Here is a 19,155-nt window from a genome sequence, read left to right on the forward strand (position 1 = left end):
GGACCAAGGGGTGCTATGATAAAAAAGGTACAAAGGGGGGATATGATTAAAAAGGTACAAGAGGGGCTATGATAAAAAAGGTACAAAGAGGAGATATAATTAAAAAGCTACAAAGGGGTATGATTAAAGGTACAAGAGGGGGTATGATTAAAAGGTACAAGGGGGTATGATTAAAGGTACAATAGGGGGTATGAATAAGCTACAAGGGGGGGATGATTAAAGGTATGGAGGATGATTTAAGGTACTGGGGAGTACATGGGGGGTATGGGGCCTGCCTGTCTGTCACTAGGCCTGCCTGCTCTGTGCCCTGTCCCTGCCCGTCCTGTGCCCTGTTCCAGCCTACCACTAGACCACCAGAGGGGGGGGGGGACAGGGTACAGAGCCTAGCAGGGAGGGGGACAGGGTGCAGAGCCTGGCAAGGAGTATGGAGTTGGGTGCAGAGCCTGGCAGGGAGAATTTGGTTCAGAATGTTTTTTTTCTTGTTTTCCTCCTCTAAATATAGAGTGCGTCTTATGGTCAGGTGCGTCTTATGGAGCGAAAAATATGGTATGTGCTTTTCCCACTGAGCCGCCCCATTATACAATTACTTCCAGGTGATGATTTTTGGTAGTCCTTATAGCAACAAAATATTTGGGCAGAATATTGGAACTTAGTACTACTTGAAAACAGCAGCTGGGCTTCATCACTTCCATCGTGGATGTGCAGCGTGTGCCCTTAGAACGGCTAATCCCTCTAGGGTTACCAGATTTTACATTGGATTCTGATCTCAACGTGGGAGAACACAGAGCTTATAGGGGCGTGGTATGTTCCCCAGGCCACTGCTTTCCGGTGTGATATCAATGTCTTTAGGGTCCATGAGAGCTTTGAGCTTAAAGTTCTGAAGAATTGTAGTGAGGAAAATGAAAAGCTCCATTTGAGCAAGCCCTTCACCCAGGCATACCCTTTTCCCTGAAAAAGAAAGAAAGAATGCATGATAAGCTACAAGTATAACTCCATGCCAAATAAATAATTCAACTATTGAGCAATCTATACAAGCTGAGAGTGCAATGACCTTCTGGTTTAAAAGCAGTTGCTGCTATGCAGACTATCTCTCCAAACAGTGAGGGTGCCAGCTTTTTCAGGCTTGTGGAGAAATTCTGCTAGTTTTATGATCTTAAACCATTGCCAAGTGAGCAATGTTCCACTGGGCCTTGAAAGGTCATTGTAATGATATCACGTGATAAGAAATTATGCAAAACCTTATCATGAACTCTTACATATGGCAATCTTCTTTTTCATTTTTAATCTAGTCTAGTCTAGTCTAATCTTTGGTTTATATACCGGGTCATCTCGTGGTAGAGCTCAACTCGCTTCACAAATAATTAAAATCAAGTAATATATAAAATGTGAACATGAGAAGGTGTTAAAACACTAATCCAGAGTTTTTCTCCTGATCTTTCGAACCACTAGCTCAAATAAAACCAAAGCTGGGACCTTGGCTTAAGCCTTTATTTACCGGTACAATCAGTACATAACACAAGAGCATATGGCCATACTGAGTCAGACCAGTGGTTCATCTGACCCAGTATCCTGTGTCCACAATGGCCAATCCAGGTCACAAGTACTTGGCAGCAGTGGTGTAGTAAAAAGTGGGGAGGGGGTAAACCACCCCCAGGAGCCATGTTGGTGGGGACACCTGTCCTATCCATCCCCTTAGTCCTTTCTTGCCCCTCTCCCAATGTGTGCGTGTCTTTCCTTCTCCCCGTGCCTCTAACTCTTTGCCAGTACGAGCAGCAGCTCCAACCTGCTGCTCATGCTGGTCTTGGCTTTCTCTCTGAAGTCACTTCCTGGTCGTGGGTCTAGGAAGTGACATCAATGGGAGAGCCAAGGTTGGAGATGCAGTTTGCACTGGCAAAGTTAAAAAGGTACAAGGAAGGGAAAGAAAGGGGCATACGTGTGTGCGGCCTGAGTGGCAGGGAAGAAATAAGGGTTGGAGAAGAGGGCAGGGTGTGCCAACTCCCCGGATGCCTCACACTCTCATTACGCCACTGGCTAGAAGAATCCCAAATAGAAGCATACTACTGATCCCAGGGCAAGCAGCGGCTTCCCCCATGCCTGTCTCAATGGCAGACTATGGACTTTTCCTCCAGGAACTTGTCCAAGCCTTTTTAAAAACTAGCTACATTAACAGCTATTATCACTTCCTCTGGCAATGGGTTCCAGAGCTTAACAATGCTTTGAATGAAATAAAATATTTCCTCCAATTTGTTTTAAAGATATTTCCACATAACTTCACTGAGTGTCCTCTAGTCTTCGTCATTTTTGAAAGAATAAAAAGTTGATTCACTTTTCATATCTCCCCTCAGCTCAATGGCATAGTAAGGGGGGGCAGGGGGGCGTTCCGCCGTGGGCGATGTCTTTGTAGGGGCACTGGTACCCTGCCTCTATGCCCCCACACCTTCCCACTCCTTTCCCTACTGCATGCGCACCTTCACTTCCCCCCACCAGACCTCTAGCTGTTCGCCAGCATGAGCAGCAATCCCAACCTGCTGCTCATGCCAGCGTCGGCTCTCCCTCTGATGTCATTTCCGGGTCCCGCTCCTAGGAAGTGATGTCAGAGGGAAATCCGACGCCGGCATGGGTAGCAAGTTAATGATGATGCTCATGTTGGGGTATATGGTAACATCTCCCTCTAGGGTTACCAGATTTTACATTAGTAAAATTCCAACTCCTAGACCTACCCACAGACCCGCCCCATTATGCCCCAGTCCTACCCTAGCTCCGCCCCTGCTGCCTGCTCATCAGGCAGGAGGGCATCCGTGAATGCGCAGGTGCCCTCCTGCCCATTGTGATTTCAAGGGAAGCTTTTCAAAACACGGGCAAAGTGCCATGTTTTGAAAAGCTGTCTGGACCCCTGAACATGTCCTCGAAAAGGAGGACATGTCCAGGGAAATCCGGACATCTAGTAACCCTTCCTCCTTCCCCTCCACCCCCCACTCCAATGACCAGCATTTCTTCCTCCACACACGTACTCTTGCTGCCATAGTTAATGCCATTTCTTCCTCCAATCCTCTCTCCTTCCTCCATGGTTACAATCATTTTATTGGCAGCTCCTTCCTACGTTCCTTCAACTGATTTGTACAAAGTATGTTATGTGCTGGGCTGGTGCAAGGGGCCTTGAACATCTGCACATGCTCAATGCCTATCAGCTCCCACTCTCTCGCGTAGTGGGTGGGTGGGGGGGGGTAGAAGAGATACATACGGTCCAGATATATAAGGCCCCTCCTACGGGAGGGACCTTAGGTAGTGGAGGGGTGGGGCAGATGCACTAAAATGTGCTGAGGCAGGAGGGAGTGGGTATCCATCCTGCCAAGGTCCTCACCAGGGTGGGGGCATGATTTTCAGTGTTGGGGGGTAGAGTAAGGAGTTGGGGGTGCATCTGGGGGAAGCCGGCACACATTTTAAAAAAAATGGGGACAAGTATTGTGCATGTGTAGCACATGCACAACATCTGTGCCATTAAAAAATTTAAAAAATCCCCAAAACAGCTGAGTGGCGGAAGGCTGCTTTGGGGCTTTCCCTGCCGTCAGCTGTTTGGGCTTCTCGTGTCGGTTCTGCGCATGTGTGAAAGTCACTTTCATAACGAGTGATCGCATGGGATTATGGCAGAGCTCCGCAAAACTCATTTGCATGGGAAGCTGTTTGAATATTGATTGTTGTTTTGAAATTGGCCAAAAAATCGGCCCACAGCAACCCGCATGGTCTTAATGACCGTTTTTAGTGCATCCAGCCCTCTGTTGCCAAATCCCTCCTCTAAAGTCAAGTTCTTTCCTGTTATCCAGAGTCTCCCAACAACCATATTATGACCCTACCCTGTCACTTATCCCAGCATTCCCTAGTAATCTAGTGTACAGAGTAAGAGTGGCCCCGCTCTCTTCTTGCCTGGCTGAGTTCCAGGTTCAAAATGACAGCCCTGACCTGTAGAGGGAGTACCACAAAGAGTCAATCTGTTATAGAGAATTGAACAAGGGAAGTAATGATCTTTGAAGGAGGTGTTCTGATATTGAGGATTATCCACAGAACATCAAAATCCATTGTTTTGTCTTGAGTCTAGGTCCCAGCACATTTCTATCCATGTTTAAACCAGTACACAACTCATACCAGCTGAGAAAGCCATGAAGGCATCATTTTTCTTGAAGCATCCATTCTCATCCAGGAAATGGTTGGGATCGAATGATCTGGGGTTCTTAAACTTCATTGTGTCATACTGCGATGTACAAATCAAAGGCATCACATTTAAACCCTGGAAACAGATTAACAAAAATTTAACTAAAGGCAATCAGACTGGTATGAACTCTTTTAATAGAAAAATCTTCCTTTCTTTTCTATCATCGTTTATTTTTCAGGTCTAATATGGGCTCTTAACATTTTGTTGCAACATTATTGTATCAAAAACGAAAACCCAGTTAGGAATTAGGGTTTTGCAACTAATTAGAATCTATGGGGCCATTTAAGTAAACTGAAGTAAAAGTGGCTTTAGCAAGTGCTTCGGTGTGTCATTCCTGCACGCTAGGGCCACTTCTTAGCATGTTGTTTGTTGTAGGGTTACCAGACATCTGGTTTACCCGGACACGTCCTCTTTTCAGAGGACTGTCTGGGTGTCTGGACGGATTGTTGACAATCAGCAGTTCGTCCGGGTTTTCGAACTCAGGGCTGCGTCTGGAGGGTCTCCAAGCATATGTCATTGCATCACATCTGCTCATGCTCGGAGGCCCTCCTGATGCGGCCCTGACCAGGAGGGAACAGAAGAAGTTTGGAAGGGGCGGGGCTGGGGCATAACGGGGCGGGGCTTAGGCGTAATGGGTAGAATAGGGTGGGGCTGGGCCACATGTCCGGGTTTTATCCGACCAAAATCTGGTAACCCTAGTCATGAATGTGTGAGCACTTGCTTACACCTATTTTATAGGCACTAAGGGCTCACGCACTAATCACACGCTAATCGGTTAGCGTGCTGCAATGTAGCTGCAATAATGATTAGCGCAGTATGGGCTAGATGCTATAAACAGTGCCTAACTCGATAGGTGCCTAGAAAAGCAGCACCTAGTGGCACCTATATCAACTTAACCGTCGGGAGGCAACATAATCTTAGGCACTGGTACATTAAGCCAGGGTTTTCTTAGCCTAATATACTGGATCCTAAGGTACCTAACTCAGTCCATGCCCAAACTCTGCCCCTAACCATGACTATTTGCCATGTTGGCGAGGATGAAGGCACCTACTATTATTGCTTATCATTTATAGGGTTACCAGATTTTACTTTAGTAAAATCTGGACTCCCTAGACCCGCCCCCACCAGGCCCATCCATTTCCACCCTAGCCCCGCCCCAGTCCCGCCTCCGCTGCCTGCTCTTATCAGGCAGGAGGTAATCTGCGCATGCACGGATGCCCTCCTGCCCAACGCGATTTTAAAGAAGCTTTTCAAAATCCGGACAAGTGTTGAGTTTTGAAAAGCCATCCGGACCCCCGGACATGTCCTCAAAAAGGAGGACATGTCCAGCGGAAATCCAGATGTCTAGATATCCTGTGGCTACAGCCCGTGGGTCCTAATGAACTCTCACTAGCAGGCCGCTGTATTTTGCACAAACTTGAGTAGAGACAGGTCAGAGTTCATCAAAGTTTTATTGTTCTTATTAATATTGTGGTTGTCAGAATGCACCGTTAGTCAAGCAACATTGCACACCAGGGTTCCTCCCATTTCACCCCCGGGGTTTTCTCAGTTCCAAGAAAAAACAAATTCTATTTAAATTCAAAAAGAAAAAAAAAACACCACACTCCAGCGATTAGTCCAAACCAAGACTCCCATAATGCCCTTCATTCACATTCCTAGGTTAAGGCAGTTGTGCAGTTCATTAGCAAATTCAGTAGGTCAAAAGGAAGAACTTCTTCCCATGCCTTACACTCTCTGCCCCAGCCAGCATGGCTAAGAAGAAAAAAAGAAAAAGGAAAAACACCAGAAAAACACTGCTTCACTTCATTCTTGCCTTGCAGTTGTAGCATGTATTGCTCAGACCCACTCCATAAGTTCTGGCCCTATTTCTGCCTTCCACTCACTGGGCTCTTGCTGCATTGGCAAGTTCAGGTCACTTTGTCCGTAAATGGCGCCTTACGATGACTGACACACAGCCAGCGGCATTTTACTTTGGCGCCAGCTGATTTAGGATGCTATTTGTGGAATCAGTCCCCTACTGGCTAAGTATATTTAAAAAAAAATTTTTTTAGAAAAAAAATCAGTGTTTAATGGGTGCTTTCAATTAATAGCGCCAATTGAACCAATTAAAATGATTAAGTTAGGCATCTCAATTCACAGGCACTGCCGACTTAAGTGCCTAACCTCAGGAACTGTTTATAGAATCAGGGCCTATATGCTTACTCTGTGCTCCGACCCGCTCCTCGCTAAAAAATAAATTTTATATTTTTATGCATGAGTAAAGTTACTGAGGGATACCTGAGCACACACCGCAGCATGTACTTTTATGTTGCAGTAGGCACATATTAGTACTTACCGCAGCTTAGGAAAAGGGCCACTTAGAAATATATTATTATTAAAATTATTAATATATCTATTGTAGTATTTAATATTTATAAATGTGCGCAATAGCAATGGAAACATTCCATATATGTTGAAGTCTTTCATGGCATGAGGTGGCACCTATTATCCTACAGTATATGTAGATCATAAGAACATAAGAATAGCCTTATGGGTCAGACCAATGATCCATCAAGCCCAGTAGCCCATTCTAATGGTGGCCAATCCAGGTCCCTAGTACCTGGCCAAAACCCAAGCAGTAGCAACATTCATGTAAAAAAAAAATCAGGAAAGGAAAAGAATAAAATAAACACTAGTTGCTTTATAAAAAAAATATCATCCATTTCATTGGCTAAGAAATATAGCAAGCCATGAAAATATGATTATTTGGGCCCTCTTTTATCAAGCTGCATCAGGGTTTTTTTTATCACTGGCCACTGCAGTAAAAGCTCCAATGCTCATAGAATTTCTGTGAGCATCAGAGCTCTTACCGCAATGGCCGGCGATAAAAAAAACCAAGAACTCTAATGTGGCTTGATAAAAGGAGGCCTTAATTTCAGGACAATAACAAATTGAGATGTTGACCTTCTTATAATTAGTAAAGGCAACCTATACCTCAGGTAGGTCATATCCTCTGAACTTTATATTTCGCGTCACCGTATGAGGCACGCTCATGGGGACAATGTCTGCAAATCGCAATATCTCATAGATCACGGCATCTGTATACGGCATCTTATTCCTGTCCTCCATGCAGGGGCTGCGATTTCGGCCAATGACATGATCAATCTCTTCCTGGACTTTTGCTGTAGGAATGAAATATTTTTCAAGTTTTTTTTTCCGACTGAAAAGCTAAGAATTGTCATATCATATTTCTGGATTAGCACAGAAGGAGTAGCATAGGTAAAAGACAAGATAGGAGTGTAACAAAATCCAGGATGAGTGACTTTCAATGTACATACTCTACTGGCTGTGTGTCCCATGGAGAAATTGAGATTAAGAAAACTGTCTAGTGGTGATTAAAATTTCAAAAGTCTGAACAATAAGGCATTCCTTTAACCCACTTGGAATTCTCTCTTCTTTCTTAACTATCATGCAACCCCTTTTTTTAAACTCTGTACATTGGCTCCAATGGCGTGGTAAGAGGGACTCAGTGGAGGGAGGGGGACCAACCCAGATGCCATCTTTGCGGGGGTGTTGGCACTTCTCCTCTTTCTCTCCACCCCCTGCATATCTCTTTGGATATTCACCAGATTTAATAGCTGAATACAGAGGCGCCTCAAGGTTTAATAGTGCTGTTCATTGAAGTTACACTGGGAATTGGCTGAAAGTAATATTATGACATCAGTGTAGGCAGAAGTTTGCTTTGTGAACATTTCAAATATTAACGTTTGATAGCTAGCTGTGGACATTTTGAAACCATTTTGGAGTTCCTGTCACTGAACAACGGAGGAAGCCTGAGCTGTAGAAAGGAAATAGTCTGCATAACATCCTGCAAGGTCTGCTGGGAGCTGTCCATTTACCAAACAGTGGTGCTGAAAAGGACAGGTCCAGAGCAAAGCGCTGAGGAAACGAAATGCTCCTTCGGCAACCAGGTGATCCTTGAGGGGAGGAATACTGGTCTCTGGCCTAATTCTTGATAAGCCTGTTAGACCAGCCTGCCCGGTACAGCTTTGGGTGACTAGGAGGGTACCCCAGGCTTGACATCCAGAAGGGGGGGTGGGGGTTAGGTGGATATGTGTGTGACCAGAGGAGTGAGTGATGGGGCTGTCCTCATATAGAGCAGCTGAGGGACAGGAAGTAAGTCCCAGTAAGAGCCCTCAGAGAGAGACTGGCTGGGAGACTGGAAGGAATTCTCAGTGTGTGCGTCCAGTATAAGACTATTGAGTGACTGTGAGAGGGCCTGAAAGAAGGAGTAGCCAGAGGGCCCAGTAGAGCCTAGAGTCCATGGAAGGGCTCAGGCTTGATGACTGGCAATAGGACTGGAGAAGAAGTATCTAGAAGATGCCAGGAGCATAGGGACCAGTGGTGGCCCCACAAGACGAGCTAGAAGAGTCAAGGTAAAAGGCAGAGGAGGTCTGGCGAGGGACCTGTGGGGCTGGTGGCGACTGGCCCCTCCCGTCCAGCCTGATTCCAATGTATCCAAATATGGTGTTTTTATTGGTCTCTGTTTTTATTTTCCTTATACTGTGTTCCCCCGTTCATTCACGGTCGGCGGTTCACGGTCCCGGTCATTTGTGGTATTTTCCGACTTCAAACCACCAACAAGGAGAGGGCAGCGGGAGAGGCAGGAGAGAGCAGCCAGAGTGCCGCGAGTGCAGGAAATCACTCATGGTACGCTCCGACACGCAGCTTCTGATTGGATAAGCCCGACTTAGTGCAGGAAGAGGCGGTCGGAGCATACTGCGAGTGATTTCCTGCACTCACGGCGCTCCTGCTGCCCTTTTTACACTCCCTCATGAAAAACTGTATTTGCGGTTTTTTGAGATTCGCGGGGGTTCCTGGAACCCCCGCGAATATCGGGGGAGTACTGTATATATATTTTGTTAAATTTTATACTAACTGCTTAGATTGTACAGGTGATATATCAAACTGAAATAAACTTGAAACTTGAATTTGATATTGAAATACTTCCAACTGTAGATTTGAATTCTGAACTGATTGTATAGAATGATATGGCACAATAGTGGACTCCTTGACTGATGACTGAATAGGCCTAAACCAGAGATTATCTGTGTTTCCAGTAGATATGCAAATATTTAACTGAGTAAAGGCTTTGGGTACTTTTCTCCAAAATATGCATAATGGTCCCTTATTATAGCATTGTTTTTGGGTTACCTTCTACTTCTGGATGCCTCAAAAGGATGCGGAACCCATATCGTAAGGTTGACCCAACTGTCTCAGTCCCTGCAAAGAAGACGTTGACTGTAGTCTTCAGCATAGTTTCATAGTTAAAGTGAGTGTTGGGGTTATTCTTCTCCTGCAAATAGTAATATGGGAAAAAAAAGAATCCAGTGATGCATATTTATCTGCTTTCTATTCACACCTTGTTCTCTATCTCCTAATTGTCTTAATATCTCACTTCACACACAACGTGCTTGCACAGTCCAGTCATTACAATCAATCTGTAAAAAAATGTTACATAAAAAATGGGATAGCCATGCAGATGATAACACATAATTGGAAGAATTGGGATCGCCTGATATGCACAGACGGGGAGAGAGACCTTGGGGTGATAGTGTCCGAAGATCTAAAGACGAAAAAACAGTGTGACAAGGCAGTGGCTGCTGCCAGAATGATGCTGGGCTGTATAAAGAGAGGCGTAGCCAGTAGAAGGAAGAAGGTGTTGATGCCCCTGTACAGGTCATTGGTAAGGCCCCACTTGGAGTATTGAGTTCAGTTTTGGAGACCGTATCTGGCGAAGGACGTAAGAAGACTTGAAGCGGTCCAGAGGAGGGTGATGAAAATGATAGGAGGCTTACGCGAGAAGACGTATGAGGAGAGACTGGAAGCCCTGAATATATATACCCTAGAAGAAAGGAGAGACAGGGGAGATATGATTCAGACGTTCAAATACTTGAAGGGTATTAACGTAGAACATAATCTTTTCCAGAGAAAGGAAAATGGTAAAACCAGAGGACATAATTTGAGGTTGAGGGGTAGTAGATTCAAAGGCAATGTTAGGAAATTCTACTTTATGGAGAGGGTGGTGGATGCCTGGAATGCACTCCCGAGAGAGGTGGTGGAGAGTAAAACTGTGACTGAGTTCAAAGAAGCGTGGGATGAACACAGAGGATCTAGAATCAGAAAATAATATTAAAAATTGAACTAAGGCCAGTACTGGGCAGACTTGCACAGTCTGTGTCTGTGTATGGCCGTTTGGTGGAAGATGGGCTGGGGTGGCCATTTGGTCTGTGTCTATATATGGCCATTTGGTGGAGGATGGACTGGGGTGGGCTTCAATGGCCGGGAGGCTGGGCTGGAGTAAGTTTTAATGGAGATTTCAGTAGTAGGAACCCAAGTACAGTACCGGGTAGAGCTTTGGATTCTTGCCCAGAAATAGCTAAGAACAAAAAATTAAAAAAATTTAAATTGAATCAGGTTGGGCAGACTGGATGGACCATTCGGGTCTTTATCTGCCATCATCTACTATGTTACTATCCAGTTATAGGTATGAAAAAATGAATGCTGAAATGCTGGGGCATAGTAATGTATTTAAACTGGTTTGGGGCCCGTTGACATCTTTTATTACTTCTCTGTAGTTTTTTGTCTTTAATTTCTGTGCCATTTCCTTACACATCCAGGGTGGGAGGGATTGTACTATTGTATTATTTTAAATAAGTGTAGGTTATTGAAGGAGTATATACATTTGTGTTATTGATTAATTGATAGGTGGGTGGGATAAAATGATTGATTTTAAATATCTGTAAGTTGAATGTGCTTTTCTTGACTTGTTATATGTTCTTATACCTAAAAAATGGGATAGCCATGCAGATGATAACACGTAATTGGAAGAATTGGGATAGCCTCAATTTTACTTTCTAGTGGGCGAATCTATGCTGATATGCACAGATGGGGAGAGGGACCTTGGGGTGATAGTGTCCGAAGATCTAAAGGCGAAAAAACAGTGTGACAAGGCAGTGGCTGCTGCCAGAATGATGCTGGTGTTGCATTGTTAATATTTGAAAATTAATAAAGATTAAAAAAAATGTTACTTAAAAGAAGGAAGTGACAAGCTCCGCCCTAATGCAGCTTGTATCAGCAAAAAAAATATTGAGTGTCTTATATGAACAGTGGAACATGGCTTTTGAGCAGTGATGTGAAGATAAGCTATAACCATTTTTTTCAGTAACACATACAGTAGGTGTTTGCAGATTAAATTTTTAGGGAGTTTGTTAAGGACCAGTGATTAAAAGCTTGATTGAAGCCCTAATCATTAGTCCTTAATATGTTGGGTTTGTGCAGAGGTCCTTTTTCTTCCTCCTTTTTTCTTTTTTGGGGGGTGGGAGAGGAATTAGATTAGAGTGATTTTTCTTTATAATTTTGGTATAAATCTGATGCAGTTAGGAAACGTGCTTTATGAGAAATTGTCATTTTAAATCCCAGCTTACAGGTTGACAGGCACTATGGGCTAGATTCACAAATTTAGTCAGTGTAAATTCTTGTGCCCAAAAGTTTGGCATGGATATCAGTTCTAAGGAGGAAATTCTATAACCAGCGCCTATACTTAGGCGTCGGTAGGCGCCCTGCCGATGCCTAAGTTAATTGAAGTAAGCCATGTGGCCAGCCAGGCTCCGTGCCTGCCCTGTTCCATGTGATTTCCTTGGTGTCCACTGGGCCAGAGAGAATAGCACAGGTGTGAGCAGGCTCAGGTAGAGCAGGGTGTGGCTCCTCATGAAAAGCCTGTAGTTTGCACTTGGAAAGGGAGGTGTGAGGAAAGACATGGGCTAGAGGTCTGCACGGGAACGGGGATCGCGGGGATCCCGCGGGTCCCGCGGGGATCCCGCGGGTTCCCCCCCTGGCCCACGGGACTCCCACGGGGACGCCCCCTGGCCCACGGGACTCCCACGGGGATGCCCCCCTGACCCACGGGACTCCCACGGGGACGCCCCCTTGCCCACGGGACTCCCACGGGGATGAAAACAACCTACCTAAATTCTGGCGATGCAAGTCTGGCGTCGCGTCGGGAAATAGCCATGTTGAGCAGTGAGCTCAGCACGTACACAGATGAAAGCCTTGCTTGCTGATTGGTCCGGCGGCCCCGCCCCACCGTGCCGCCGGACCAATCAGCAAGCAAGGCTTTCATCTGTGTACGTGCTGAGCTCACTGCTCAGCATGGCTATTTCCCGACGCGGGCATTAGGCTGTTTTTTGTCATTTCGGGTGGGGGATGGTAGCGGCAGCAGCAGCCTGAAAAAGAAATCATCCTGGCCGGGTTCGGTGTCATGCTCCGGAGCTTCTACAGCCTTCCTATCTCCCTCTCCCTTCTACCTGCGGCTCTCTTCGGCAACTTAGCAGCAACGATCGACACAAGCTTCTGGCGTCGGGGCCTACCCTCTGCGAGTCCCGCTTGTTTCAACTTCCTTTTTCCACAAAGGTGGGACTCGTAGAGGGAAGGCCTCGATGTCGGCAGCTTGTCTTGATCACCGCTGCTGACGAGTTGCTTAAGAGAGCCGCGGAGCAGGGGGGTGTTGCCAGGTGCAGGTAGAAGGGAGAGGGCCAGATGCAGGACTCGTGGGTGAGGGAGGAGAAGAGAGAGGGGAGAGAAACAAAAGGAAATATTTCATACTGGGCTGGGCCGGAGTGGAGAGAGGGTGGAAAGATTCTGGCTACAGGGTGCATTAACAAAGGAAAAAGGGGGAAAGCTGAAAATGGAGATAGTGACACAAAGAAGAGAAAGGGTAAGCAGGACCTTCTGAATAAGGATAGAGATACAGAGGGGACATGAAGAGGAGGTGAAATAGAGACATAGAAGTAATGCTGAAAAAGTGTGTGTGTGTGGGGGGGAGATAAAGACATTGAAAGGGCAAATGGTGAATATGGGGTAAAGACAAGGACAGAGACAAATGAAGATTCTGAAAAAGTGGTGAGATAGGGATATAGGTGAGATGGACACAAAGAAGGGTGATGCTGGAAAATAGGTGGAATGGTAATTCTGACAGACACAGAAGGGAAATGCTGGATCAAGGAGAGATGGGGCTCAGGCTGGATGGAATGAGGAGAAATGCCTTGTTGGCCCGGAACTTCCTCTCCTACGTCAGAATTGACGTCAGGGAGCGGAATGCTGGTCAACGCGACGCTTCTGCAGGGAAAGCTTGGGACAGCGGTAGCTTGGGGACTATTCCCCGATGGCGGTGGCAGCAAACCGAGTGGCTTGGGGGAGGGCACGGAGAAAGAAAGAAAGGGGGCAGACAGAGAGACAGAAAGAAGGGGGAACAGGGAGACAGAAAGAAAAAGTTGGGGGAGAGAATGAGGTCTGGAGGAGAGGAAACATACAGGAGGCTGAAAGAAAGGAAGAAAGATTGGATGCACAGTCAGAAGAAGAAAGTGCAACCAGAGACTCATGAAATCACCAAACAGCAAAGGTAGGAAAAATGATTTTATTTTCAATTTAGTGATCAAAATGTGTCTGTTTTGAGAATTTATATCTGCTGTCTATATTTTGCACTATGGCTCCCTTTTACTAAACCGCAATATTGTTTTTTAGCGCAGGGAGCCTATGAGCATTGAGAGCAGCGCGAGGCATTCAGCGTAACTCCCTGTGCTAAAACCTACTATTGTGGTTTAGTAAAAAGGGAGGGGGTGTATTTGTCTATTTTTGTATTTTGTTACCGAGGTGACATTGCATAGAGTCATCTGCCTTGGGAAATGTATATGGCAGATATCTTTGTTTTGTGTTCAAAAGAAAAGGAAATGCATTTCTGGTTTTATTTCTACAGTGTTGAAGTACTTGTTGGCCCTTGCTGTGACTGGTGGGGATCCCCAAGCACCGCCAGCAGAGGACCTCCTCTAGAGATGGTCAGAACTCCCCTCCACCAAGCGCAGCAGTCGCTGGCAGCATCCATGAGCCACTGAGGTGCCAGCATCTGTGACTCGGGGACGCTACTGCTGCCTGCCAAGCTTGGCAAAAGGGACCCCAGGCCAACTGCAAAGGAAGTCCTCAGCTGACAGTTTGTGGGTTCTCATCAGCTGAGTATTTATATTTTATATTTACATTAGAGGTTCTGGTAGAAACCCATTTACAAAGTATGTATTCTTCCCAATTAATATTTCCAAATTAATAGTCTCTTTGCTTATTTGTAAATGGGTCTCTACCAGAGCCTTTAATTCAGTAGCATAATTAAATAAAATAACTATTTCTGAAGTTTATAGGGAAGGATGGTGACGGAGGGGATTCCTCGCGGGGACGGGTGGGGACGGAGGGGATTCCTCGCGGGGACGGGTGGGGACGGAGGGGATTCCTCGCGGGGACGGGTGGGGACGGAGGGATTCCTCACGGGGACGGGTGGGGACGGAGGGATTCCTCACGGGGACGGGTGGGGATGGGTGGGATTTTGGCGGGGACGGGTGGGGACGGGTGGGATTTCTGTCCCCGCGCAACTCTCTAACATGGGCTTCTTCCCAAGAGAGCAGTGCTGGCTCAAGGAAGGGTAATGCTGTAGACCAGGGTATGGTAGAGGCAGGATCCATACCACCTTTAGCAGCCCCACAAGCCTGTGTGGGTGTTGAAGCTGCAAGAACAGCAAAGAGGCTTGGCAACCTTTTCAAGGACTGAACTGTGAGCTGTGAGAGTTTTTTTCTGTTTGCTATTTTTTTGGCCTGAGTGTTTGTTTTTGTCAGCCAGCTACAGTGACTGTTTGAACTGTGAGAGTTTTGGGTTCTGCACTGTTCTGTTCCTCAGCACAGTTTGTTTAAAACTGGGAGTGTTTAGTGGGGAGAGGTTTGCTAAAAACCGGGAGGGATTTTTGAAAACTGTTTAGTGCTTTTGGCAAGGCAAACCTGAGACACTTCCCTGAACCCAGCAGTGCTACAAAATAATCTGGAAGCTTGTGCTGAGACAGAGCATGTTTGAGACAATAAAGCAGGAGAATTGCACTTTGAGAAACCTGCTAAGTGCAGGCTTTTGGAAGCTTTATTGTAAGGAGCTCTAGTGAGAGCAGAGTCACAGAGCTCAATACTGTCTTGGATGAGGAGAAAATCCTGAAAGCAACCAGGGTTTTCCTTTTGGACATTTTTGTTTTGTGTTTGCCAGTTTCAGTATTTGTTTTAAACTTTGCCATTCTAACATTAAATTTTCCTTTGAAGAGCCAACCGTGGAGCTGTGTGCTTTGGTTTTGGGTTTTATTTTTTGTTTAAATTACTTATTAATACAGTGTCGGCAGGGTGACTCCCTACTGGGTCACACACTTGTGCAAGTTTTGGCTGCAACCACTAGGGGCAGTGAGGAGTCCCGTGGCTTGGCTCTACTGCTGGTTACAGCCATCAGACATGGCAAAAAAACAGCAGTGTTGAAGCACTTACTGACGCCTAAATAAAAGGTGGCTGGCATTGCGGCTAGGTAGCCACTTTAGGTCACGGAATGCCAAAGTAGGCGTGGCTAATGCTGGACATGGCATTAGGTGGGCTAAAGTGGCTACCTATCCATAATTCACAGCAAGATAGGCAGCAGAAATGTAGGCTCAGAAAACCCTGGCCTACATTTTAGCCGCCTGTATGCCGCTGCTGGATCCTAAAGTCAGGCTGCAGCAGCCATAAGTTGAGCATGGCAGGGGAAGTTATCCCTGATCAGCTGAGCCAACAGTGTGCCCTCACAGCCGCAGCTTCGGGGAGTCCTGCCGGCTCAGCTGATCAGGGGGGAAATACCCCTGCTGCGATTAGCTGAGCAGCTGCAGCAGGGACCCCCGACATTGGCAGGGAACCCCCCTTCAAAGTCCTGTGGCAGGAGGGATACCCATTCCATTCTGCCAGAACCCCCGAAACACCTCCCAACCACGATAGGCAGGAGGGATGCCCACTCCCTCCTTCCTGCAGGCCTTCCCCCGAACCCATGGCCTGCCCTAACCACCAATACCCCTTAACCCACCAAACCCATGACCCCCTATTCGCTGATATTCCTAACCGACCCCAACCCCCCTCCATACCTTTGGTTGTGAGGCCAGCTGGGGGTATACCTGCACCCTATGGCTGGCAGGCCCATCTCTTCACAATGGTGGGTCTTCCCCTTCCTGGTGCATTCTGGGATGCACCAGGGAGGTGCCTAAGGTCCTGACTGACCCATAGGAGGGGCCTTAGGCGCACGGGCCAACTGGAATCTTAGACCTTCTTCCCAGTGCATTCTGGGATGCACTGGGAGTGGCCTAAGACTCTGTTTGGCCAGATACCTAAGGCCACTAATAATTGTCGCTAATTGGCACTCATTAGGAGTTAGGCACACTACTTGGTAAGCGTATTCCATAAAGTGGTACGTATCAGTTCTAGTGCGCAACTCTCAAAAGGGGTGTGGCCAGGGGAGGAGCATGGGAAGATCTGGGCACACTGTTATAGAATATGCCCATTTTGCACACAACTTAGGCGCAGGTATTTAGGCCAGGTTTTTCTTGGCCTAAATAAGTTCGCCTAAGTGTTAATGACATGTACAGCCTATAAGTGCAATTCTATATATAGTGCATGCCTGATATAGAATTGGCAATTATTGACGCTGATTGGCTTGTTAAACATTAAGTCACACCTACAAATCAGCTGTGTACACCGATTTGTGCTTACAACTTAGGACATCATTTATAGAATTTGGGTCTTCAATAGTGCACGCGTCACATGCCAGTTTTCACATCTTTGTCTTTGGTACAACTATAGATGCATTTGCCATTTGCAGGTTTGGTATCATTGACTCAAGAAATGAAGGTATATCAGTGTGGTTGTGCTGGCTTCATACCTGTTGTACTTTTACGAGGAAACAGTCAATGAAGTCACGCAGATTGTTGGAGTCCAGGGTCTCCTTGTTGTGCTTCAGCCTCTTGGCCACAAATGTACCTAACTTGAGATAGTTCTTGTAAATCTGCTGATGTGGCCCTGGTATGTACCTCATGATTTTAGGGAAAACAAAGAGAAGCTACAATGAAGAGCAAAGGTACAATGAGCATGTACTCATGTCAGAGATTTAACTGACTAGAAGAATACCTCACAAATGAGAAGGTTTTAAACATTCAAAATATACTTGTATAGTACAATCAAAGGACTGGGAAGGTGTAATCTGCAAAGTACACAAATCTACAAAACTACAAAAGGGCTGTCTTTTATATTTCATACCATCATTTTTCTGTTTAATTTCCAGTCCTTTCTATTCCCCTTTTCTTCCTTTCCACTCAGAATTCAGGCCTTTTACTTCTCCCATGAAGCCTCAATCTTCCATTCACAGGGGACTTCTATACATGCTCCCAGATTCTATATACTGCGACCAAAGTTCCACGCACAAATCTGTATACATTGCTGATTTGTGTGCATAACTTAATTGGTTAACAAATTGACAGTAATTAGAATTCACACCCACAACTTTCTAAGTATAGTCTACGAGGTGTGTGTAAATTCTACTGCACATATCTCAAAAGAAGGCATGGCCAGGGGAGTGGCAAGAGCTGAATATCATCTATGAGCGGTCCCCCAAAATGTGGGCTGGTCATGGGCAGGCTAGTGGGTGGATCTGGGGAGGAGCCAGGGCTTATGCACATACTGGCTGCTCTGCTCCTGCCCCCAATGACCCCCACTACAGCACCACGGATCGAGGCAGGCCTGGAAGGGCTTATCTGAATTATTAAAAGATAGGGGGTTGGGGACAGGAGAGTATTTTGGGGTAGGGAGGGGGAGTAGCTAGTGACCAATGGCTGGGGGAGAGAAAGGGAGAGAGCAAGATGCTATTGGGCCAGGGGCTCAGGGGTATGGTTACCATGTGTCTCCAGAAAAAGGCGGATGATTTGAGACATCCAGGTTTTACTTCTGTTGAAAGCAATATGGAGAAATAAAACAAAAACATAAAGGAAAAATAAATACATTTTTTTATTGGACTAACTTAATGTAGTTTGTGATTAACTTTAGAAGGTAACTCCTTTTTCCTCAGATCATAAAATCTATGGATGTAAGGAGGACAAATTGAGACATCTGAGTTTTACTTCCATAGAAAGCAATGGAAGTAAAACCTGGATGTCTCAATCCATCCTCCTTTTTCTGGAGCCATATGATAACCCTACTTAGGGGAGCTGAAATTTTTTAGAAAAAAATGCTTATGTGGGTGCTGGCCTGATATTCAGCCACCACCCGCATACTCTTATGCATCCTCAGCTGAATATAAACCAGGCCCAGAATTATCCCCTAATATTCAGTGCCTGGTGGTAAATATGTTTTACTTGTGGAAAAGGGGTTCTTAGAAATTTGTGTAGAGATAACAACTTGCAAAGCATGGCTCACAGAAAGTGTGTACCTCCTTTCACATAGGCTTTCCTGGAAGGGTCTAGTTTGGGGAAGGACAGAGCTGCGATGTACACGCAGTGGTGTAGCGAGGATGAGAGGCACCTGGGGTGGTGGCGCCCCTTCCCCGCTCTCGCCTCCACCCCCACTCCTTTCCCGCCCCCCTTTCCTTCTCTTCCCCTGTACCTCTAGTTGTTCACCTCCGCATGAACCAACATCAACTTGATCCTCGCAACCGCTCTCCCTCTGACATCACTTCCTATGTGCGGCACCCGGAAGTGATGTCAGCGGGAGCTGACGCGCTCGTGAGGAGCACGTTGTTGCTCGCAGCAGTGAACAGCTAGAGATACGGGGAAAGGGAAAGGGGGCAAGTGTGTGGCAGAGAAGGAGTGGGAAGAGGCGAGGGCGGAAAGGAGGAGGGGTGACTGTACCCCCACTATGATGGTGCCCGGAGTGGACCGCCCCTCCCCTACTACGCCACTGTGTACATGCCTGGCTGATATTCTACTACTACTACTAATCATTTATATAGTGCTGAAAGGCATACACAGCGCTGTACATTTTGACATTTATAGATGGTCCCTGCTCGGAAGAACTTACAGTCTAACTTAGACAGACAGACATGACATATGGGGT

The 19,155-nt window shown here is 46.2% G+C and overlaps 1 protein-coding gene across 1 annotated transcript in view; it reads right to left on the bottom strand.

The window, feature by feature from the left end:
• Positions 1–462: 462 nt before the first annotated feature.
• Positions 463–19,155, bottom strand: part of LOC117365423 (cytochrome P450 2F3-like) — a 32,250-nt gene continuing 13,557 nt past the window's right edge. The window contains exons 5-9 of the mRNA XM_033955864.1: positions 16,994–17,170; positions 9,401–9,542; positions 7,181–7,368; positions 4,141–4,282; positions 463–948 (exon numbers count right to left, since the gene is read on the bottom strand). Of these exons, the coding sequence (XP_033811755.1) occupies positions 767–948; positions 4,141–4,282; positions 7,181–7,368; positions 9,401–9,542; positions 16,994–17,170 (831 nt within the window). The 3' untranslated portion in view covers positions 463–766. The remainder of the gene's footprint in view (positions 949–4,140; positions 4,283–7,180; positions 7,369–9,400; positions 9,543–16,993; positions 17,171–19,155) is intronic.

The sequence above is a fragment of the Geotrypetes seraphini genome, chromosome 8 (assembly GCF_902459505.1).
Source record: "Geotrypetes seraphini chromosome 8, aGeoSer1.1, whole genome shotgun sequence".
Classification (NCBI taxonomy): domain Eukaryota; kingdom Metazoa; phylum Chordata; class Amphibia; order Gymnophiona; family Dermophiidae; genus Geotrypetes; species Geotrypetes seraphini.